Here is a 25,466-nt window from a genome sequence, read left to right as displayed (position 1 = left end):
TTTGTCTAAATTTATCCAGAATGGGGTTCAGGTTAAGTTGTAAATAGTCTTTTATCTTTAGAGATATCCATATTTCTATGTATTTAAAGGATGTCACCGCTTTAATTTGCTGAGCCTCCCTTGATATACTTAAATTTGATTCATCTATAGGAAATAAGACTGATTTGTCCCAATTAATGAGAAATCCTGAGAGTAAACCAAAGCTCTTTATAAGGGTAATCACAGAAATCAACAAGTTATCCGTATCTCCAAGAAACATTAGGGCATCGTCCGCATATAATTACATTTTCTCATTTTGTACTTCTCTAATAAACTCGCAAATATCCTCGGACTGTCAAATCGCTACTGCTAGCGGTTCTACAGCTAATGCAAATAATAAAGGGGACACCCCTGTCGCATACCCCTTGATAATGTAAAGAGTTCTGTCACATGCCCATTGATTCATATAAAAGCCCTTGGAGCAGAGTAAAGCAGTATAAATCTATTTCCCAGGCCAAATCTAGCTACAACCTCCCACAAATATGTCCACTTGACGCTCTTGAACGCTTTTGCAGCGTCGAGAGATAAGATCGCTCTCTTCCCCATATTATCAGTTAGTAACTGCATATTCAGATATAGCCTCCTTAAATTCGTCGCTGTAGACCTAGTATGGATAAATTCGAACTGATCTGGGTGAATCAGTCCCTGCATAACCCCACCCAGTCTCCTCGCCAAAATCCTTGCCAGAATCTTAACGTCCGCATTCAACAAAGATATTGGGTGGTAAGATTCTGGGGACAGAGGATCCTTTTCCAATTTTGGCAGTACAATGATGCAAGCATCATTCATAGAGTCTGGGAGTTTAAGAGAGTACCACCCCCGATTTAATACCTTCAATAGTTCTGGTAACAAAACATCTCCATATTGTTTATATATTTCTGACAGTAACCCATCTAAACCTGGGGCTTTATTATTCACAGATTCTGCCACTGCCTATTCCAATTCCTCCATTAAGCTTGTCTCTCTCCATGTTGGACAGGGACGGCAGCTGCAAAAGATCTAGAAATTCTCTAAGGCCGGGTACTAACGAGCAAACATGTACGATGAAACCGGTCCGTCGGACCGTTTTCACCGTACATGTCTGCCAGAGGGCTTCTGTACGATGGCTGTACTAACCATCGTACAGAAGTTCACGCGTAAACAATACGCGGGGCGTGTCCGCGTCGTCGCCGCGGCGACGTGGGCGGGCCTGCCATTTAAAGGTTTCCACGCATGCGTCGCGGACTGGTCCGCGGACCAGTTTCAGCATACATGTTTGGTCGTGTGTACGGGGCCTAAGACGTAACATGGGAAAGTCTGCCTTACTCTGATACAGGTTACTATAAAAGGAGAACAAACTGTTCATTATTTCATTTTAATCATGTGTAACCTTACCCCCTACTGCACGTATGGCAGATATATAGTTACTATTTTCTTGAGATTTTGCTACAGCTGCTAGCATATGACCTGGTCTCTCACCCTCCTAAAAACCACAACATCTGAAGAGAAAACAAGCCTGATCAGCCTTGTCCAGGACTGTTTGTTTATATAGTAGTTGGGTATCTCTCCAGGCGCATCGGCTAGAGGGGGTGGGATCCTGTATGGACTGAGCTTCCCTTTGCTGCACCTCCGCTGCTAATGCAGACTCCCATTCTAGATCGTTTTTTTTTACAAACACTTATTGCCTTCAAAAGAACCCCCCTTAAAAAAGCTTTCATGGTGTCCCATACTACCTGAGATGAGGCTGATTTCTCATTATTGTAAAAAAATGTCTCTGTCTCCCTGAGACAGTTCTTTTAACCAGAAGCTAGGGACAAGCCAGTTTATTCCTAGGTTTTATTTTTTCGAATGTAACTAGAATGGAAGAGTGATCTGATAAGCCCCATGTCAAATATTGTATGTTTGACACGCACTGAAGAATTGATTCCATGCCTGGTGTCAAGTCAATCCTCGTTAAGGTCTGGTAGGTTACAAGAACAACATGAGTAAGCATATGACAAAGGATTTTTAAGACGCCATATATCCTGTAAACCCAATTCTCTACAATACCTATAAACTGGAGTATCCCTTTAAGGACCAGCTGGATATCTGTCTCTAGCAGGGTTACAAATGTTATTAATAATGGCTTTTTAAGTTGCTGTTTCCGTTTATAAAAAACAAAATGCAAATTAAATTTTGCTCTCAGTTATCTACATTCAGAAATACTCTGGGGTTGATTTACTAAAACTGGAGAGTGCGAAATCTGGTGCAGCTTTGCATAGAAACCAATCAGTCTCCAGTTTTTTTTTTTTTGTCAAAGCTTAATTGAACAAGGTGAAGTTGGAAGCCAATTGGTTATTACGCACAGCTGCACCATATTTTGCACTCTCCAGTTTTAGTAAATCAACCCATCTGTGTTTTGGTAAGACATCACTCACTCTTTTACAGATTACAAGGAAGAATGCTAATGTCTAAGGGCGTCTAGAACAGCTCTGCCCCATCGGACTGCTTTCTAGGGTCTATGGACAAATCAACACACTGCAGTCCATTGCATCTTCCAATGAGTGATATATTCAATGTGGTAAAAAGTTGTAGGAGCTTTTGAGATCCCCAACACTTGTGTGTAGAAGTACTGACTGTATTATAATGTGTCATTGTCTAAAAATGTTAAGCATTTATATTGCCATTGGCTGACTTGCCTTCTGTTTCTCTGTGCCCCTTCTAGGTTGGCATTGTCTTGCATTACTCTAGCCTGTGCACAGTCTTATGGATTGGTGTAACTGCCAGAAATATTTACAAGCAAGTTACAAGAAAACCTCTGCAAAACCAGATTAGTGAACAGCCTGCATTTCCAAAGCAGCCTATGCTCAGGTATTTGAGAAATCATATATTGTGTGAATCTAGTTCTGTCATTATTTGCCATCCCATGGTCTTCAATCATTTACTACAATACAGTATCAGAAGTATAGTTCTGCTTCCAGAAATGTAATTCTGATGAATATAGCAAAAATAACTGAGGGTAATAATTTTAATAACCAACTGTGCTGGAAATCGAAGCAAGCTTCAAGGTTATCAGCCCAATGATGGTGCCTTGTGCCTTGAAAGCTTGCCAGGATTTCCAGTGCAGTTAGCCAATAAAGGTATAATCCTTATATTATCCAATATTTTTTTATTATATCCTACAGTTAAGGAAAACAGGTAGACTACCAATTCTGAGTGTGACTAGTGATTAGCATTGGAAATATAAATTTATTATTCTCCATTACGTTATCTATTCTGATTAAAAGTAGAATTCTGAAATTGTTAGGATATCATTGGGAGGATAGAGTTAAAACATACATCATATTGCTATTTTATTTTCAGTCTTTTGCCACTCTGGCTGCAAGATTCCTTCTAGGATAACCTGATATACCTGTCCTTTATTTATTTTTTTACATTACCAAGAATGCATGACAGTGATAGAGACAATAAGATAAAGAGAGATCTTACTAATAGATTACAAAGTTAATCATTGCACAAATTATTTAGCCAAAAGTTGGGTTCTGTATATTGACTTTTTAGGACTAAAAACGTTGTATAACATATACATCCCATCCCTGATTTATCCAAACTCCACTCAAAACATTCAAACATTTGGTAATGTCACCCCTTTTTACTACACTCCTATTTCTTTGAGTTCTCGAAAATGAAATTTTTCTTACAAAGTCATGGACATTTATTAGGTTCATTTACAGTTGTTTAGAAATAAGTCTAGGTGCCGGCATCTGAGGTATATTAAAGTGGATGTAAACCCTCACATATACCCAGTGAAGTGAACTGCCTCAGATGATACACAGAGATGAAACAAATCTCACTACATATGTTTTACATGTATATCTGCTGTCTTCAGCTTTATATAGTCTTTAGAAAGTGTACATCGTGTTACAGATTTTCTCTTCATGTTCAGCACTGGGATTGGATTCTAGGCATACAGCCAAGACAGCTGATTGGAGGAAAGACACACACACCCTCCCCTCATAGGTAGAGACTTGCAGAGCTGTGCTGTGACAAAGAAAGATCTCTGCTAATCTATTTATAGCAACCTCATATGACACAAATGTCAGGCTGGTTTTATCTTTAGTGACAGAGAACTTGTCAGAAGTTATCATGCTGATAACAGGGCAACGAAACAGCAGAAAGATACAGGACTTAGTGCTTTGGAGAGAGATAAGAAAACACTACAGATAGATGTGCTTATGTCAAATTTCATGAATCAGGTTTACATCCACTTTAATGTTCTAAAGAATGTAGTTCTTGAACATTTAAATACTGTACCTTTCATGCTGTATGCATGAAGCTGAAAGAGTTGCAACTGCGTGTGACCTTGCTCATAACCATTGGGTGACTACTAGGTCATGTTAAAGAGAACTAGATGATCCTCTGTGTGCTGCCAGCATTTGATATTGCATGCACTGATTTGCAATGACATGTACAGAAACTATACTCTCATTGTACACGCATCAAATCCACACATCGAAGAGGAAATCACTGCAAATATTAACATACCAGTGATGAGAAAGGATGGACAGTTGTCTCAATTACCATTTTCAATGATTGCTTTGTGTTAGCAATGTATTTTGGTTGCTTTTGCATCAGCTTTCAAGAGCCGGTTCACAATGCAATGGAACCGTTCTAATAGGAGCGACGCATGTCGCTCCGACTTAGAAAAAGGTTCCTGTAAAACTTCGGGGGGGGGGGGCTCGGGGCGACCTGCATTGACTTCTATACAGAAGTAGTTTTGCAGGTCGCCTCTGAAGTCGTCTTCAGGACGACTTGCAGAGTCGCCCCTGAAGTCGTGCCATGGCTGTGTGAACCGGCTCTAACACCCATAGATTCTTTAGTTTCCTATTTGTTTGTGATCAACAATTGCAATTTTTGTTGGAAGAACAACAACATCATGTAATGTAAAGCAGTGGTCATCAACCCTGTCCTCAGAGCCCACTAACAGGCCAGGTTTTATGTATTACCTTGGGGGGATGCAGCCTAGAATACCGCAATCACTGAGCAGAAAATGATATCACCTGTGATGTATTTCAGTTATCTCACAAACCTGGCCTGTTAATGGGCCCTGAGGACAGGGTTGATGACCACTGATGTAAAATTCTGTAAACTATATATAGTGTATGCATTATACACATCTATCCAGCAGGTGGCACTGTAATGTCTATCTATGGTAATGTATTTAGAGGAAGTGTTATCTCTCTAAGTGTATGTAGTTGTATGCTACTTGTTCCTGTTTCTGTCTCCATGATGTAAAGCCATGTTCTGATATTTCTCCATGAAAGTAAAACCGTATTACTGCATTCAAGAAGCTTCCAGCGCTTAATTGCAATATTCTGCACAATAATTGTCAATCAAAATCACTGCAGTGCCAGCCCCACAAGCCATTTATTTTATCCATTACATGCCTTTTGTAATCATTTTAAACAGAAAATTAATTACAGGATTGGTAGCAGATTGCCGTGTGTGAAAGCCGATAGAAAGCACACACATCTCCCCAATAGGACACCTATTAACAAAGGGTATGTGGGCAAAGAATACACCCCCATCACATGGTGAATTCATATACAATATATGATTGGTTAAACCCATTAGTGCTTTTTTTTAATTAAATGTTTATTGGGTTTTTAAAGATAAGAGATACAAATAAAGGCTGTCACAGCAGTACAATAACATGTCTCGTATAACAAAGGTAACAGGGAAAGTGTCACGCATAAGGAAATCAGAAATGAGAACAAACTCTGCTTTGTTCACATCTAGGGAAGACATGGAATACAGAAGTATAGTCATTATTCAGAAAGCTTTACAAATGTCATGCCAAGGTTTCCAGAGGTTGTCATACGTAGTAGAGGCATTAGAGCGCAGAGCGATCATTCTTTCAGAAGTGCTTTTTATACTACTTTACTATTACTTTTATATCAGCTTTTGAAACTTACAAATGTAACATTTTAGAAATGTAATAATGGGTTTAGCAGTGTAAAACGCTTTTTGACAGATATATAGTGCATGTGTTGTGCATGTATATATACAGTACATCCGATCAAAACGGGGAACAAATGCGAATAAAAGAGAGACTTTGTTCCAAAAGAAGACAGTCCCTCCAAATCAGGGACAGTCGGGGTCTATGCACACACATTGCTTAGTGTATGTATAGCACCATACTATAACTGCTGGAACAATGCCGAAGCAGAAGATCACAATTATCGGCATGTCACAAGGCAGGGGAGCTGCTGTTTACAAAGGACATGCTGGATAGATACTCCCAACATGTTAGATGAATGGATCAGGGGCTGTGGCTGATAATACAAAAATAAAGAAAAAATTCCTTTAACAAGTTAAAACCTTATTTCACATTGTTTTTCTTTTCCGTGAGCAACTGGAAAACAGGAACACATGTAATTAAATCCACATTCAAAATGACCATGTCATGTGGAAAATCTCAATCACCCTTTAGCAATACTGTGTCTGTAAAGATAATTAGTAAGTTTCACACATAATTTGTTTTTCATATTTAGCTGGTCTCCCACTTTATGCCCATGTCTTCTGAACGCGGTGCTATTACTGTGCAGAAACTAATATTTAGCCTTCGCAAGAACTGCGCAATGAGCACTGTGGATGCGTTACTTCTGATAATTCAGCAGCTGAAGTAGCATGCCTATTAAATTTTACTAGCTACTGTAAATAATGATATGTCATAGATTGCGAAGATAATTATGTATGTTTTCAGAGTTTACTCTCAGAATAGTGTGATGGCTTCCAACAGGAAAATTACATAGACTAAGGACCTGGTGCATGCATGTTTTTTGGCAGTGCACCGCAGCGCACATTAGTGCATTGCCGCAAAATGTACAGCAAGGCACATCCGTTAGAAGACACATTGAAGTGCCATTCAGAACGAAGTTACCACATTGCACCAATGCACATAATAGACGTGTTACTGCCAAGCATAATCTGAACGGCCCTGAATGTTCTACTACCTGCTCCATTCCACAGTATCCGGTTTATTTACTAAAGGCAAATAGATTGTTCACTTTGCAAGGGAAGCTTAGTGAATGAGGTGAAGCTCTGATGATTTTCCATTATCCAATCACATGCAAGCAAAAATACAGTTTTATAACAATTCTCTATGGTTTTGTTCTGCAAAGTAAAATTTTACCACATTCACCAAGTTTAAGGGAAAATTCTCTTGCAAAGTATACCTGCCTTGCAAAGTGAAAAGCCTTTAGTAAATTAGCCCTATGAGTCTGCCTGGCTTTCTGTAGTTGTCTGCCGGTGACTTATTAAAGCGGAGTTCCACCCAAAAGTGGAATTTCTGCTTTAAGCACTCCTCGCCCCCTGACATGCCACTCTTTTTAATTGGACTACCTGTCCCACTTCCCTTCTTGGGCTGTCTAGGCGACCCCTCCCTGCCAGCGATCTTCTGGGACCCAACTCGGGTCCCAGAAGATTGGCTGGCCAATAGAAGAGCGCATGCACTGTGCGTGCCCGGCCGTGAAACCGTAAGCTGTCACGTCCGGGTGCCCACAGTTACGATGACGAACCCAGGGAGAGGAGCAGGCCTCTGGGCGGCCACATCGCTGGACCGGGGGGCAGGTAAGTGTCGGTTTATTAAAAGTCAGCAGCTATGCTTTGTGTAGCTGCTGACTTTTAATAAAATGAAATAACGGGTGGAACGCCACTTTAATCTTTTGTATACTTATCTATCTATCTCTCTTTTTAATTCTATATAATTACAGGTCTACAGTAGAAAATAGTTTTTGCTGTATACATGTATTGATTCGTGGGTTTTGAGCTGCCAGATATATAGTTACATATAGTTACATAGTAGGCAAGGTTGAATAAAGACAACAGTCCATCCAGTTCAACCTGTGTTGGCGTGTGTGTTTGTCTAAATAATAATTTTCCATATCACTGTATATTGTGTTTGCTAAGATGCACGTCCAAGAGTCTTTTAAAACAACCAATACTTCTTGCTGGTGCCACAGATTGTGGAAGAGAGTTCCACATTTTTACCGCCCTGACAGTGAAAAACTCTCTACACAGCTTAAGGTTAAACCGCTTCTCTTCCAGTCTCATCCTGTGGCTCGGTGTCTTCTTACACTCCCTGGGACTGAAACATTTCATACTTACGCTGGGATCACCATTGAGATATTTGTATATCACGATCATATCTCCTCTTCTCCAGAGAGAATACATTTAGTGCCTGTAGTTGTTCCTCGTAATTGAGGTCCCAATATTATTAGTAATTTAGTTTCCCTTCTCTGGACTCTTTCCAGCTCCAACATCCTTGGGGTACCCCACTAACCACCCTAGACCATTCTGAGTACACACTATTTATCCCCAACCCTTTGGACACGCCCCTGTAGCCAGTGTTCTATCCAAGAACAAACCCTATGGTCTATACCCACAGACCTGTTTGCAAATTAAGCGTTTGTGGAGGGACAGTATGCTTTTGCAAAATCCAGGTACACTACATCCAACAGCCTACACCTTCCTAACTTTGTCCAGTTGGCAGCTTACTTCTTCAAAGAATGTTAACAGGTTGGTTTGGCAAGAACGACCTTTCCTAAACCCATGCTTATTACTATTAATGATATTGTTTTCATCAGCAAATTCTTGGATATGATCACTAATCATTCCTTCAAATAGTTTACAAACTACCGATGTTAGACTGACAAGCCTGTAGTTTCCAGGAATATATCTCTGCCCTTTTTTAAATGTTGGTACCATGTGGGCTTATCGCCAATCAGCTGGTACCATTACAGTCAGTATGCTTTGGTCCATTTAGGCTTAGTTCACACCTATGCATTTTGTGTTCTTTTTGCAGAACAGTACATTTAACATAGTTTCCTGTGCTTTTTTCAGCCACTGCATTTTTGAAAAGGATCAGCAACTTTTTAAAATACAAAACAGTGCAGGTTCAATAGACTTCAATGCAGAAAAGCATGTAGTGCATTTTTTCCATGATTTCACTGCAATTTGCATTTTTAATCTGCCGAAGATGAAATTAAGCAAAAAATAAATAAAAAGCACGAATAATGCAAAATGCATTAAAAAAGTGTGAAAATGCATCAAAATTTTTAAATGTACTGCAAAAATCACTGCAGAAACAGATCAAAAGAAAACTGCATAGGTGTGAACCGAGCCTAAATTACACTACCTCTGTTCCATCATGTTTAGTAAAAGGAATGCACCCTTTTCCTTTTTCTTTTTATAGACCTGGACAGACACAGATGCATGGAGCTTCTGATCAGATCCACCTGAAAACCGCTAGGTGGACCTGATCGCAAAGCGCGTGTAAAAGGAAATCTAGCCCAGAGGAAACCATTCCTATGATAAAAGGGCCGACTGGCTTTGTTTACCTTCCAGGCCAAAAGTTTCCAGTTCTCCACTGGAATTAAAAAAACAACAAAATAACTGACACAATTTGTATATTTGTGGCTTGATGCTCCCCCTTAACATGTTACCTTAAACACAAGACCATGATTGCTATTATGGTTAATACCAGTGTTGCCAACCTAATAGATTGACATTTACTGTCACAGCCACGTTTTTACTGGCATTTCACAAAAGTTACTAAATTACATTTTTAGGTGCAAATTTCAGTATTTAGGCTACAAACAAGTACGCTAGGCAAATAATGTTATTAAAGGTAGATATTAAGGTAAAAAAAAAACATTTTTGTTAATTTCGATATAATAAGGGCAAGTTATTTAGTCACAACACCCCCTGCCTTCACCCCCCCTCTTGGGTGCCACAATCTCCCCCTGCCTCCTATCTCCCCAGGCCGCCTGCCTCCAATCACCCCCCGCCTCCATCGTCCCCTGTCTCTATCCTCCTCTGCCGTGCCACCAACAACCCCTATGTCCATCCCACACCCTCTGGGGTGCCATCAACACCCCCTGCCTCCAATCACCCTCTGCCTCCATCCCCTCTGCGCTGCTACCGCAGCCACCATCACCCCCTGCCTCCAATCACCCCCTGCCTCCAATCTCCATGCGCAGTTCCAAGCCAAACCGATCTCAGCTATTTTTACTGGCACATTCCCGCAACCACGGACATTTACGAACGGGGGAAAAAAGTGCCCGTTTTTACAAACTGTCCGTAAAAATATGGACGGTTGGCAACACTGGTTAATACAGCCCGGTTTATATCCTAGATCAAATACAAAGCTTAGGTCATAATTTATTAAAAGCCTTAAGACCGTTTCTACTTACACAACTGTGAAAATTGATATAGAAATGTTTTAGTTTTTTCATTCAGAGTGATGAACGTATAGTGCTGTTGAATGCAAAAACAGCAAAATCACTGTGTGCTTTTTTTCCTTGAAGGGGTTAATTACACCTATTAGCTGACTGCTAGCATTTGAGTGCTACATGATAAATTCCTATACGTTATGGTTGCATGCAGCTTTGCCGTGTGCTAATTGAACATAGCACAAAATCTGTTCTGATAGTGCCTCATAGTTAAGCCTTAAGAGACATGATTAAATGTGACTGCCCAGCGACCGCACAGGCAGAGGAAGTAAATGTGCCATGTAACAAAGGTTTTTTTTTTTTTTAGTATGACAGTATACTGTGTGTTTTATAAACCTGTGCTGTAAGATGGTCATTGTTATATAATCGACCCATTCTATTCATCCAAATCAACCTACTGGGCTCAACTAAACTGGAGATGCTCCAAATTTGGTCTACTGTGAAACCAACATTTCTTCCACTGATAATCTTATTTCCATAAATGTAAACAACTATTACCTGCTCAGTGGGTCATTGTAACCCATAATAATTCAGGTCGATTGCAGCATTCTGTATCATTAACATTTGATCTGATCTCTCAGTGTATCATGTAACAGTTCACATTATTTAAAGATGATCCCCCCACGCAGTTCCAAGTTCTATGACTGTAGCTTCTAGGGCCTAGTACACACGAGAGGATTTATCCGCGGAAACGGTCCGGAGGTCCGTTTCCACGGATAAATCCTCTGGCGGATTTTGATCTCATGGTTGTACTAACCATGAGATCAAAATCCCCGCGGAATTCCGTCCACGGTGACGCGTCACCGCGATGATGACGCGGCGACGTGCGCGACGCTGTGATATAAGGACTTCCACGCATGCGTCGAATCATTACGACGCATGCGGGGGATGGATTCGGACGGATTGATCCGGTGAGTCTGTACAGACCAGCGGATCAATCCGTTGGACTGGATTCCAGCGGATCGATTTCTTAGCATGTTAAGAGATTTTGATCCGCTGGAAATCCATCCCCGGGGGAAAAAATCCGCGGAAAAATATCCGCTGGATTGTACACATCAGGGGATCTATCCGCTGAAACCGGTCCGCGGATCAATTTCAGCGGATCGATCCTCTCGTGTGTACGGGGCCTAACTGTAACTTCAGCTGCCAATTTCCTGCGGAGAAGACACCATACTTCAGTGAAGTACAGGCTTCCAATCAGTAATGTATTTAGGTTTTGTGCTGCCCTAGGCCTCGTGCACCCCCTAATTTAAATATGCCACACCTCTTTCTGTTTAAGACCCACCCTGAAATTTTCAAGTGGGGACACTAGTTCTTTGGGCCTGGAGGGAGGGGGGGTGCATTGGAACTCCTCAAACATTTGGAGTCCTTAATGGCTCCTCATTCCCCAGGTTACACAAGCTAGGTCCCAAAACCCAGGTCTTTGTCCAGCCACACAGTCCACCTCTCAGGCAGCAGATATAAAAGGATTCAACAATCATAAATATCCCATCCCTAGGAAGGAGAACATGGGAAGAACTAACTTCCTGAATATTTATACCCTCTCAAAGCATGCACAACTGGCAATAAGAAAAGTGATTGTCACCGGCGCAAAAATAAGTTCTAAATAATACTATATTGACCTGCTGCAGTGCTGTATAAACCTTCTATGAGGTTTAGGTGAAAAAATTAAAAAGGTGTTGGTACTGCGCTGTTATAATAATGTGATATAAAAAAAAAATTAATTATTTTTTAGAAAAAATTTTTTTTTTTTTTTTTTAGTTTACCCCAAAAAATGTTTTTTTTTTTTTTTCTATTTGACCCCTATAGTGATATAGTGCTAGATCCAGTACAGTGATGTACGTGATGGGTCACTATAGAAACAGCTCTTGTGAACAATGTACTAGCGTGATGCTATGTGCATATGCTGTGCCATCAAAAATAAATAAATAAATAAATAAATAAATAAATATGGCTACCCCAAATGATGTGCTTGTGAAACAATATTCCAAAGTGCTATAAGTGAGTCTATAAACTATTATGAATATACATGCACAAGTGTGCGAACATATAAATAATGAATAATATTATTAATATATAAAAATAATAATAAGGTGCGTTGGTGCCAAAAATTTGTTTTTCACAATTCATGTGCATTCATGCTGCAACACGTCCCCAATTATGGGTAAGCGCCAGTTCACAAATTCCAGTCCAAACAGAAAGTGTTGCTGAGTTTAAATCCTGGTGCTATATTTCATGCATACAGGGTGCTGTCACTTCTTCCACCCGACAAAGATAAGTGCTACCACCACCAACTGCTGAAATGCAAACTCACCAGACCCCAGCTGGTAATGTGCCTCAAAAACTTATTCCGTTAAAGTTGGTGAGTCCTCTCAGGATGTTCCTCAATGCCTCAAAGAAACCAAGGGGCTCATCATGGTGAAATACGTTTAAAAATATATTTATTTAAAATTCATAATAAAAAACTACTCACAAGAGAGGTGCTTTAAAACCAGCACCTGGTGTCTTTGGCAGTGTCAGTCTTTTAGACAGCCGCTGACCAGCTTATCGTACGGGTGCGTTCCTGGCTCCTGCTGTACCTGTGGTCTCACTGGTTAAAATTACACTCCCCCTTGCGCTGTCCACATAGCTTCATACGCGTTTCGCAGTTTTGCGTCTTCAGAAAAGCAGCTTTTTTAAAGCACCTCTCTTGTGAGTAGTTTTTTATTATGAATTTTAAATAAATATATTTTTAAACGTATTTCACCATGATGAGCCCCTTGGTTTCTTTGAGGCATTGAGGAACATCCTGAGAGGACTCACCAACTTTAACGGAATAAGTTTTTGAGGCACATTACCAGCTGGGGTCTGGTGAGTTTGCATTTCAGCAGTTGGTGGTGGTAGCACTTATCTTTGTCGGGTGGAAGAAGTGACAGCACCCTGTATGCATGAAATATAGCACCAGGATTTAAACTCAGCAACACTTTCTGTTTGGACTGGAATTTGTGAACTGGCGCTTACCCATAATTGGGGACGTGTTGCAGCATGAATGCACATGAATTGTGAAAAACGAATTTTTGGCACCAACGCACCTTATTATTATTTTTATATATTAATAATATTATTCATTATTTATATGTTCGCACACTTGTGCATGTATATTCATAATAGTTTATAGACTCACTTATAGCACTTTGGAATATTGTTTCACAAGCACATCATTTGGGGTAGCCATATCTATTTATTTATTTATTTATTTTTGATGGCACAGCATATGCACATAGCATCACGCTAGTACATTGTTCACAAGAGCTGTTTCTATAGTGACCCATCACGTACATCACTGTACTGGATCTAGCACTATATCACTATAGGGGTCAAATAGAAAAAAAAAATTTTTTGGGGGTAAACTAAAAAAAAAAAAAAAAATGTTTTAATTTTTTTTGATATCACATTATTATACCAGCGCAGTACCAACACCTTTTTAATTTTAACAACTGGCAATAAACCTTCTAGTGGTTGGCCAGGGAAAGATACTGTAAATATTCCTGTGTTTGATTAGTGCATCCAGAGACTAGGAAAAACCCAGGAAAGCTGAACTATCAATTTAGCTAAGCTGACTGCAGTTTACCACTAAATTGAAACCCTTCCTGATAACTGCACACTACCTCGCGGAAGTGTGTCATTTTCCTTTGGGCCACATATATGAGTATCTCTCTTGGTGCTGGGAGCACAGAGACCGGGTTCTCACTGAAAGCCCTGGGTCTCATACAAATGATCAGGACATGGGTTCTTGGCTCCGGGTCACCTGATCACTGTGATAGCCTCACAGTGATCAATAATTGTGAACCCGCCCCTGTGTTTACTTCCTCTTCTGAATGGAGAGGAAGATATAATGCAGGAGATTAAGCTGTAAATGGAAATAAATAAATACATTAAAAAATTCAAGAATAAAAAATAAGATCAAGGTTTGCCAGGGTTAGTGTTAAGGTCAAGGTCAGCATATTTTGGGTAAAATAAAATAAAAAAGTTAAATTAGTATCAATGTCAGTATCAGTGTGTTTTAGGCAGGATAAAAAAAGCATAATACGCACCATTGTTTCTGGGCCCTGCTACGGGTACAAACAACAACAAACATACACGTATGTGGTACCACTGCGATCATCAGAAGCAGAAAAATGTATTTTGGGTTGTTGTTATTTAGTAGTAAATTATGGTAATGGCAAGAAATATACAGCTAAATTAAAATGTATTTTTTATTACTATTTTAGGGTAGTTTTTATAATAATAAAAAAAAAAAACTTGAGCAATTCATTACCATTCACTAATTTGTCCTGAATACACCTGGATACACAAAGCAGTTGTAATGATGTGTACAGTTATACAAACACGTTAAAGTTGCAAAATTGTGGTTAACCGCTTGCGGCCCAGCCGCCCCAGTTATACATTTTGGCTGCTATTCGGTGGCCTTGGAAGTAAGAGACTGTTTGCTGATCCAGGGGATGTTGGTGCTTTAGGGATATAAGGACCATGGTAGCTTTACCGGGTATAGACTTCACAGTGTCCCTGATTTGGCAATTACTTCTAGTCTCAGGGATAAGGAATTGTTATATACAGAATAGTGAGGTTAGCATCCTCTCCTTTAGAATTTGCACTTATCAGAGTATCCCCTGCCCCTGAGAGGGGTATAGACCCCTCTCCGGTTACAAGCCTCATCAGCATTAAAACCTAAAAGGACCTCCCCTAGACTTGTTACTGGGTCAATGTGCATGGAGTCACTATTGTGTGTGTGCTGGCAGCCTCTGCCTATGGAGGAAAAGAATCCTGGCCATCATCATCCTCTGTATTACTGTTATCAGGAGAGGTGCAGTGACTGTACTTTTACCACGTTCAACCATCATCAACTAGTGGCCTTTTCGGGGGTACAGCTACATACTTCATTCTCTCACGCTACAGCTCTGTTGTACAGGGACTGCAAGAGGTTGATACCATTTAGGTAAACTGCTTCCATTTAAAAAAATGTAATGATGTTCTAATAATCACAGATCTGCATTAATATTTGTAATACCTGACTAGAGTTTAAATTTCAGCATGACATAGCTAAGCAGCTCTGAACCAGAAAAAAAAGGATAAATTTGCCATGATGTATTTCGAACATCCCCAAGCTGGCCATACACCTTACACAATTTGCTTTAGATCTACAAATAACAATTTGCCTGTTTGGATTTAAATGTAATGGATTGCTTTGGTAAGTGCAAAAGCTTGAGATTGTACAGTTAAATTGCATATTGTATGGCTGGCATCTGTATTTTTAATGCAAGCCGAATGATGCAACAGGCGATGAGGGTACATTTACATTATTTTGTAGGGTGTCGGGCCCTGGACAGCTGCTCTACCAATGCCCAGTAAAGTAGTGACTGCTTGGAACTAGTAATTTAAACAGCTCATCATTATGAAACAATTGCCCTGCCATTCTCTTTGCCTAGTGTTCTTTAAATAAGACTATATTTGCTGGAAAGGGAGAGAAATTGAGATGACTGGCTTGATTAGTAGCAATGGATTATGTTTGCAGATTTCTATATGTAGGACGTGTACAATCTCTATTAAATATTTCTCATTATCATCTCTTTGCTCGTGTTCAGTGGCTGCACATTTTGAAATGAGCAGAGATAGGAAGAATACAGCAGATCTGCGCACACAACATGCAAGCTGGATTAGGTTCTTTATGCACCGCTGGCTCTGTGAATAAAGAACATAATCCCATAGGTATTTCTAAAAGCAGTGTGTATTTGTTGTCTATATATTATAATGCAGTAGGCTTTATCTACTGATGACATTCTCCACCACAGCAAAACAGCTAACGTTCAGCTCTCCATATACAATTCTGTAATAGTCAACTAGATTTGTGTGAGGATATGCAATGTAGAAAAAGATAACTAGCATATATAATATTTAAGCTATAGGCAAAACGTGTCCCCCCCCCCCCCATTTTGGATAAAGCAAGGGAGGGTTATAACCCCTATCAGTTTTTTTTGCCATCTGTGTCCCATTTGGGAGATTTACCTTCCCTTCCTGTGCCATAACCAAAACAGGAAGTGAAATGATCAAGGGGGTAACTGTAATTGTGTTCTCTCATGTGTGTTCTAACTGTAGGTGGATGAGACGGACTAGAGGAGATGACAGATAACTGTTCCTAGCTAGTAGTAACACACGATCTGTCTCTCCTCTCCTCACAGAACAGGGATTTGTGTGTTTATACACACACACACACGTCCCTGTTCTGGCTCTCGTTCCCACGATCGCACGTGGCCGGGGGTCATCTTGACTGCAAGCCAGGCGCATTGGCACATGCACCTCTGTTGGCATGCACACACCTGCTATCCCCGCTTAAAGGACCGAAATACAGCTATGATGGTTTGCGGGAACGTGCCGACCTGCCGCAATATAATGACGGCGGTTAATTGATTGAGATGAAGTTAGAAGCCGATTGGCTACCACTGCCACCAGATTCTGAGTGCACCAGTTTTAGTACATATACCCCTTGGTGTATTATGGGGAGGACCCAAGCCAGTACAGAAAATGCAAATGAGGTGGCTTCTCTATGCCTTTTGCAATCTTTAATGTCAATGGAAGGGATGGGGGAGTTGCTACCTCACCTAGGGCTCCATTCTGCATTAAACAGTTTAACAGAAGTCTGAGTCCCATATTAAACCCACTTACTTTAGCCCAGGTTGTATTCATTGGAAAAAATAAACTGAAAACATTATTGTGCTGTAGGAGGGGGTCAGGTTGGCATGTATGTTCGTATTGTCATGCAACAGAATGACTATGCGGTTGATTTACTAAAGACAAATCCACTGTGCACGACAAGTGCACTTGGAAGAGCAGATGCTGTAGATCTGAGGGGAAGATCTGAAATGAAGGCAAGCTCTGCTGATTTCTATCATCCAATAATGTGCAAGCAAAAATTCTGTTTTTTTCTCCCCTTTGCATGTCTCCCTCAGATCTACAGCGACTGCACTTCCAAGTGCACAGTGGATTTGCATTTGGTAAATAAACCCCTATGTAATGTGTATACTCAAGAAGTGTGGAACAAAAGCAACCCCTCACTAGTAGCTACAAAAAGACATTGTGAGAGGTCATATTATAGAACCTCTATTGTTTTCAAGTAATACAAAGTCTTGCAATCATGTAGCAATTGACCTCTGGTGAATTGTTCATGACTTTTATGCACTCCATCACTCATTGTTTATCTAGAATCAGTGAAGTGAATAAATGGTGTTGGCAATTGCAGGGAGGGCTGGAGAGCACAACTCCTGCTACAATCAAACAGGATTGTATTCAATTTGGAACAAGTAGATTTAGTCTGATCTTTGTGCTGTGTCTACTTATAAAATGTTTTCTGTATTTGAAATATTAATTGTAGAAGCAGCCAGTGTGTGGACTACAACTACACTGCCCTTGCTGTTATCAGTACTTCCTTTAAGCCTTTCTACAGAAGGCTTTTTTTTATTCTTTGTGCAACCTTCAAGTTATCTTTTTCACATTCTCTTGCTATAACATCATTTTCTCTGGGTCGCTTAACCTCCCACCTCCCTGTATAGCAGTATATGCGTATCTTTCCTTACTCTTACAATGCTCTGTTCAGCCACCGAGAGCAAGGTGAAATATCAGACACATCCAAGTAAGGGTGCATAAGTGACTCAACTACCCATTACTCAGTGTGACAATACTCTTGTGCTTCATAAGGCTGCATTCACACCTGAACGCGGCGTATGTTACCACGATTTGCCGCGACAAATTGCGGCGTTTTGTCCCGCGATTTGCCGCGACAAAACGCTGCGTTTTTAAGCCTAAAATACGCCGAAGGGGTGATCAACATTGTCGGCTATGCCGAAAGCCGCCTGAAAAAAAGGTCCGGGACTTGTTTTGAGCTTCAGGCGTACGGCGTTTCGGCGTGGAGATGTGAACCATCTCCATAGCCGACAATGTTAAATCACCCCTCCAGCGTATTGCAGGCTGCAATAGCGTCGCGCTACAGGCGACAATACGCCTAGGGGTGAATGGAGCCTAATAGTTCCAGCAGTGTCCCATGGGGTGGGGGAAGGAGTCTGTACCCCAGTTTGGAACTTACAAAGGGGTTTTCTTCCCTATTGTAAGAGCAAGAAAAGGTAAGTATATGCTGACGGGCGGTTAAGTGACTATTTTACTTTGCTATCCATAGGAAGGAAAAGGAAAAGGGTAATTTTAATTAGTATTACCTTGCTTTGGTGCAAATATTCCTGAAACCAACCATATTCAAATTCAACTCAACTGTCATAACATAGACATAAGAAGAATATGATCTGACAGCACCACTGTAACATGCCTCCATCCCTTTAGTATACAAACAAAAATTCTGATCATGGGACATTAAATGAGGCATATCACAAAATAAAATTACAAAAATAGAAAATATGTCATAAAGTTTATTCATAAAATCATCGTAGAAGCATATTTCATGTGTAGCGAAATACACGGTAAAGATTACAAATTGATTAATGAACTTAACATAGGTTCATTAATCAATTTGTATTCTGGACCATGTATTTTGCTAAACATGAAATGTGCTTCTACGATGCATTTTTGAATAAACTTTATGATATATTTTCTATTTTTGTAAATTTATTTTGTGATATGCCTCATTTAAAGGCCCATGACCAGAACTGTTATATGTATTAAACATAGAAGGCCTAGTAAGCACACAAGAAAAATACTTAACATGGCAGAAAATACAACCAAAGCTAAACCAGTAGGTAAGCAGAGCAGATGACTACCTCAAGCACATCAGCAGGAGAAGGTACACTCTGAGATACCATCTCTCTTTTAACTTTGACTATAGATAGGTAAGTAGTGATGGTGTGTTTATGTTCTGCACTGGAATGTGTGAGGGCAGTAAAAGTCATGTGAGCAAGTTCCATCCCCTGTGTATCACTTTAAAGGGGGTGATAGATGCAACATGCATACAATTCTATCCAGGTCTTAATACCCTTCAAACGGCCATGTTCAACGGCCGTGCAAGCATGAGCCTGAGGACAAGGGAGCACCACAAGTAATATATAACGGCTGGACTCTTGGGAGAATATCAGTGGCCAGAACATACAAGGTGTCCCTCGGATTTATTGCATGAAATATGTGTGTGAGATAGTATAGGAGTGTATGCATGTAAAACACATAAGTGTGCATGTGATCAAAATCTGCCAACAATATTCAGCACATTGAAGTTTAAGTCAACTCTGATATCCCCCTGTAAAACGACTCTTCCAACACATATGCCAACATTTGTGTTGGATCTGGAACTATTCCCATATCATTTACTTCAAAATGTATATTTTTGCATTTAAACCATAGATAGCATACTCTAAATACAACAGGGGATGAATGTCCCCAGTGCTATCATTCTTCCCTGTAAGAACGACTGAATCCTGCCTGTGCTCTGGTAGGCTTAGCCGTCTTAGATCATGCCAGCAAAGTCAAGGATGTAGAAGTTCCATTTGCAGAAATGATGGCATCCAGCCAAATCCGTATGACACTAAAGCCTCCTTTGAAATTAAATGAATGTCTTACACAATGGCTCCACACTCGCTGTTAATGTTCTCATTGAAGATCTTTGAGTGGAGTAATTCCCTCAGAACATGGCATGTCACACATAGGCCTGTCAAGTTGAAAAGCCTCTGTGTGCTTCTATAACATTTTGATGGTGCTCCATGCTGTGCCGGGCCAATCTTGTGTTCTGCATTATAGTTTAATTCTGTGCGGGGAGCCCAGTGTACTGCATCCCCTCCAGCCAAGAAAGAATACCTAAATAGGTATTGCTTCATTGCATTATATGCTCCTACGCAGCATTCAATTTCTTAAAATCTGTCATCCAGGGGTAACCATTGCAGATGTTCAATTATTGTGTTACAAATCTGAGCTGGATAACAGAATAACATTAAATTGTTGCATATTCTGCCTGTTTAATTTGTGAGTAATTCATAGAGTAATTTCTGGTGAACTGAAAAGCAACATCAAGAGACAAAATGTCTGCCTCTGCCTTTAGTTGTGAATAAGCATCACTTGACAGCATACCAGAAAATATGTGGACTATGGGCAGCAACCATTGGATTTTCAAAACTATTTAGAGCTCTTAAAAGCACTCTTTTCTTTGGACAAAGTATGACGGTGGTGGTATTCATTACTATATATATGTAGCGCTTAACCCCAAAGGAGCCACTCTTGTTTGGGTTCGCCTGTTCCTGGTGTTAACAATCTACTAGGCAGCACCGCACTCGAAGCTGAAAGAAGGGTTGCTTATTTAAGCAACATCGTCCAGCAGAGTGAGACAATGGAAAAATACCAAAACAGAGGCAAACAGCGGTTGCAGCATCACAACTCGCAAATGCGAAAATATTAGATTTACGTATAATGGGTAACCAACAACCTGGTTTAAAGGTAAAGTTTAGGCCCCTAGGCCCTGACTTGCAGGGGATTATCTACCTATAGGAGATTCACACAGAGCTATAAAACACTGTCCCCTTACTATTCCCCCACCCACTAACCAGTGGTGAATGTCTGGTGATGGCCACGTGAGGCCCAAAGTCTATTTTGGAGTCCTCTAATTTGAGTTTTGTAATCTCAACAAGAAAAGGGAACCTTCTCAAATCAAATCCCTGGGATTCCAGGGATGGGATACTCTCTTTAGGCAGTATTGTTACAAAGTGATGGTGAAGGTTCCTTCCTTTCCTGGGGCATAATCAAACAGTGCCACCAGATACAAGGGGGGGAGGTGATCTTTTATAGTCTCTGAAGGTGATGCAGGGAGTCCTGAACACAACAGTAACCCTGGGTAAAACAGCAGACATTCTGGATACAGATAATCTTTCTGTCACATTGGCCTTGCTGCTACACAGCATGGGAGATCTGGACACCACAACTTCAGCAAGACCTCACACAGGCAAAGGAACAGGGACGCAGTCTCTCACAATCTGTGGGACAGAATCCTTCAGCCATGTTGGTCCCTTCGTTCCCAGTACATGGTCCTCTGCGCGCACAAACACACAGCAGCGGCCTCTGGGCAGGAACAGTGATTCAGTCTTTCTGCAGAAACACAGCACTATGGCAAAACCAAACTTCTCTCAGCACAGACATCTTCTCTCAGGCCGCGTACACACGATAGGTTAAACCGATGAGAACGGTCTGACGGACCGTTTTCATCAGCCAAAACCGATTGTGTGTGGGCCCCATAGGTTATTTAACCTTCGGTCAAAAAAAAGAAAACTTGCTTTAAAATTTAACCGATGGATTGCTAACCGATAGGTCAAAACCGATCGTTAGTATGCAAAACCATCGGTTAAAAACCTGCGCATGCTCAGAATCAAGTCAAGTCGACACATGCTTGGAAGCATTGAACTTCGTTTTTTCAGCACGTCGTTGTGTTTTACGTCACCGCGTTCTGACACGATCGGTTATTTAACCTATGGTGTGTACGCGTGACGGACTATCAGTCAGCTTCAGGCCGTTTTCATCGGATGGACTGATCGTGTGTACGAGGCTTAACTCTACATGTGAGACCATCCTCTCTTCCCTTCTTGGGCATAGTCCTCCTGTGTTTTGTAGTCCCAATTAGTTTCTCATTAGTTTAGGCTGCCTTCCTTAGGACCACTTAACTCATTATGCATTGCCAGTTCCTGAGTAGGGTACCAACTGCTCCTCTTAAGGCTGCAGTTAGTGACAGCCCTTCTCCTCTTCAGACAGTGGATGGGGCCTCAGTCGATGCTCAAACTGTAGATTGCATTTAGTCTCTCTCCTCCCTTTTCTGCAGGCTGCCACTCAGCCCTAAATATGAAATTTGACCTCACTGGTCCAATTCACTGCCCTTCTGCCTCCAAATACAATTTCTGACTGGGTAATCCAGAGTCTACAGACTCCCATCAAAGCGGACGCCCTCCGATTTTCCCTTCAGCATTGGATGGGTGTGTCACAGTCTAAGATCAGGCTCTGAGATCAATGGCTGTAGCAGTAGAGAGGTTCACAAGTAGGCAGCAGGAAATATACCAGCAGATCCTCCTATCGGATGACACGGGTTCACCCAAAGCGCAGGGTCTAAGTACTAGCTAGTATTCAACAGGGCTCCTAATAATGGAGATGGGTTTTGCCGAGTGCTAGTACCAGGATTGCCCCACCAGAAGGAGAGCAAGCTGGGGTTTGGTAGCAAATATAACAGGTAGGGATCAAGCAGAAGCATAGTCAGTAAGGTCAGTAACAAGTAGTATCTGGATGGGATCAGATGGAAGTGTAGTCGATGAACAAGCCAAGGGTCAATAACGAGTGGTAGCAAAGATAGGGACAGCAGCAGATATGCAAGTAGCACGATATAAGCTGGAATTGCGCAATAATCTGGCAAACAGTAAGTGCAGAGTCATGGCTTAAATCTGATAGTTTGTGGAAGAAGCAAAGAGTTCAAGGTTCACCAGAAACAAGATACAAGGCAAGATTACGAAAGGGATCAAGCAGAGAGCTTTCCAGGATCTCAGATGGCATAGAGAGAAGAGTAACAGTCAGACAATGCAGAGGTCCCAGTTTCAGATCTGGACACTGACACGCTGCTTCTTGAGGGTATAAAAAAAAACACTTTTAAACTCTGATTGTCTGGGATCCCATGTTGTCAATCTGAATATCACAATAAATTAGAAACTGTTGTGGTTACAATGGGCCATATTCTCGTACTTTCTGCGGCGGCATCGCGTAAGCTATTTACACTACGCCGCCGCAACTTACTGGAGCAAGTGCCGTATTCCTCAAGCACTTTTCTCAAGACCTGAACGTAAACGCCACCTAGCGGCCGGCGGCGAATTACATTTAAGATCCGACAGTGTAAGTGACTGTAAGTGAATGTCGGATCTTCAGCGTATCTATGCGAAAATGATTATAGGAATCACTCGCATAGATACGCGAGTCAAAAAAGCGAGATACGACGGAGTTTCCTGAGATACTCCGTCGTAACTCTACTGAGAATATGGCCCAGTATCATGGTTATAGCTTTATGCAGTCAATAAACCAGTCATTGTCATTTTTTTCCTATGCAAATAACAAACATGTTATATACTTACCTACTCTGTTGCAGTGGATTTGCACAGAGCAGCCCAGATCCTCCTCTTCTCGGGTGCCTCTAATGTTCTCCTGGCACCTCCTTCCTATGCAGTGTCCCCACAGGAAGCAGCTTGCTATGGGGGCACCAAAGCCTGGTCATAGCTCCCTGTGTCCATCTAGACACGGCGCCATGCCCTGCACCTTATCTCTCCTGATTGGCTGACTGACTTTGATTGACAGCAGCTGGAGCCAATGGCACTGCTGCTGTGTCTCAGCCAATCAGGAGGCAGAGTCTCAGACGGCCAAGACCTTTGTATACATTGCTGGGCAGAGATGGGGCTCAGGTAAGTATTAGGGGGGGGGGGGCCGCTGCACACAGAAGGCGTTTTATCTTACTGCACAGAATGCAGTAAGATAAAAAAAAAAAAGTGTGCCTTTACAACTCCTTTAATTATGGGATTCTTCCATTATTCCACAGTGGGTTTTGGTTTTCATTTTTGTACATCTCAGTAAAAATCAATGTAAGGATGACATTTCTCCACTGACCACTATTGTAATGATATTATATATTGACCACCAATGCAAAGGGGCACATCTCCTACTGAGCACCTATGTTCTCGAACACTTGATGAAATCCAGTGCAACAGTGATGGATATGCAGTATGTATGAAAATATCTTTGCAAAGACAAAAGAAAAGTGAGCGCACATCCGCCCTAGTGTAATACGGCTTTCATAAAGTAATGTAAAACACTACAATCTATACACTCACATGGGTTAAAGATGATCAGCAGCATGTAAAAAAATCTCTGGTGTCTCTCCTCGTTCACCATTGAAACATCCCGAATAGGGAAACAACTACGTCCTTTCGGGGGGGTTGCCTGGATCCTGACAGTGACAGCCCATCCAAAACCACAGACACAGCGTTCAGTAACTACTTCCATTACAAAGTAGAACAGAGAGAGCACAGGCCTGGTGCATTAGCCTCAATAAAAATCTTTAATAGATAAAAAGATAAGTATTATACGCACAAAAAACACCCATGTATCACAGCTTTTCATAAAAGACAACAGCACAGCTTAGGTCCTCGATGAGTCTTATGAGTCTCATTTAAAAGCCTTAAAATTTGCCTGTGTATAACTACATTGAGAAATCTACTGGCCGCGTTTCATGTCTTGTGTGCAATTCCCTATAACTATATGCTATATGAAAAGTGTCAGTCTAGTTTAGATGGTTTTAGCCCTTTCACCCTTAAGCTGACACTTTAAAATGGCATTTGCTTTCTTCACAGATTGCATGCGTCTTCGGGCTCCAATCTGTTTAGATTAATGCAAAGAGACTAATGTATGAAATGTACAGAAACAGAAGAGACTTTTTATTGTGGTCATTCATGTGAAGTTGCAGCAAAAATCTGGATTCAACAAAGCTGAATTGGATAGAAAAGTCAAACTCTTTAGAATTTTCTATTTTTAGAATATGTGACAATGGGTAGAGAAAAGAAAAGAAAGGGACAGCCACTTCACAGCTCCAGCCAGGAAAACAATTTTAGCTACAAAGGGAAGGAAAAAATGAAAAACCATCCAAGCCGTCCAGTTTCTGTACAAACTAGGCTATTTCCAACTTTAAGAAATAAAAAACAAAAATGAAACACAGACATGGAAACAAACTGATGCATCATTTCTAAACATTGGAGCAGAGCTCATGGCAAAAAATTAAATATTAATTTTCAAGGGTAGGTTAGGAAATGCAAGCTATGGTTAATAGGGAAATAGCACAGCACAGGACAGAATAGGCAACAAAGGGGCAAGCCCCAACAAGGAATCGTTGTTCAGAATTCATTTCTCTAGAGGTTAGGCCTCCTGGATGACAATGCACTTTCATGGCACATTGTATTGTTCTGTATATTTTTCTCAGTGATGTAGCATGGGCGGGGCACAGGGGAAGTTGCCCTGGGTGAACAATTCATAGGGGCACAAAATTAGTAAGTATTCCGGGGAGAGGTCAGAAGATTGGTCTATGCGTAGTATCATTCTGGTGCTGTCAGTGGCACCCTCCCTCTTGGCTTCCTAATAAGCTTTATGGATGGG

The 25,466-nt window shown here is 41.0% G+C and overlaps 1 protein-coding gene across 3 annotated transcripts in view; it reads left to right on the top strand.

Annotated features, from left to right (window-relative positions):
• Positions 1–25,466, top strand: part of ADGRA1 (adhesion G protein-coupled receptor A1) — an 893,528-nt gene that overhangs the window by 822,645 nt on the left and 45,417 nt on the right. For all 3 annotated transcript variants that reach the window (XM_040361825.1, XM_040361824.1, XM_040361826.1), the window contains one exon: positions 2,723–2,868. In XM_040361825.1, the coding sequence (XP_040217759.1) occupies positions 2,723–2,868 (146 nt within the window). The remainder of the gene's footprint in view (positions 1–2,722; positions 2,869–25,466) is intronic.

The sequence above is a fragment of the Rana temporaria genome, chromosome 8 (genome assembly GCF_905171775.1).
Source record: "Rana temporaria chromosome 8, aRanTem1.1, whole genome shotgun sequence".
Classification (NCBI taxonomy): domain Eukaryota; kingdom Metazoa; phylum Chordata; class Amphibia; order Anura; family Ranidae; genus Rana; species Rana temporaria.
The sequence above is the reverse complement of the archived record's forward strand: the minus strand, read 5'-3'. Positions and strand labels throughout refer to the sequence as shown.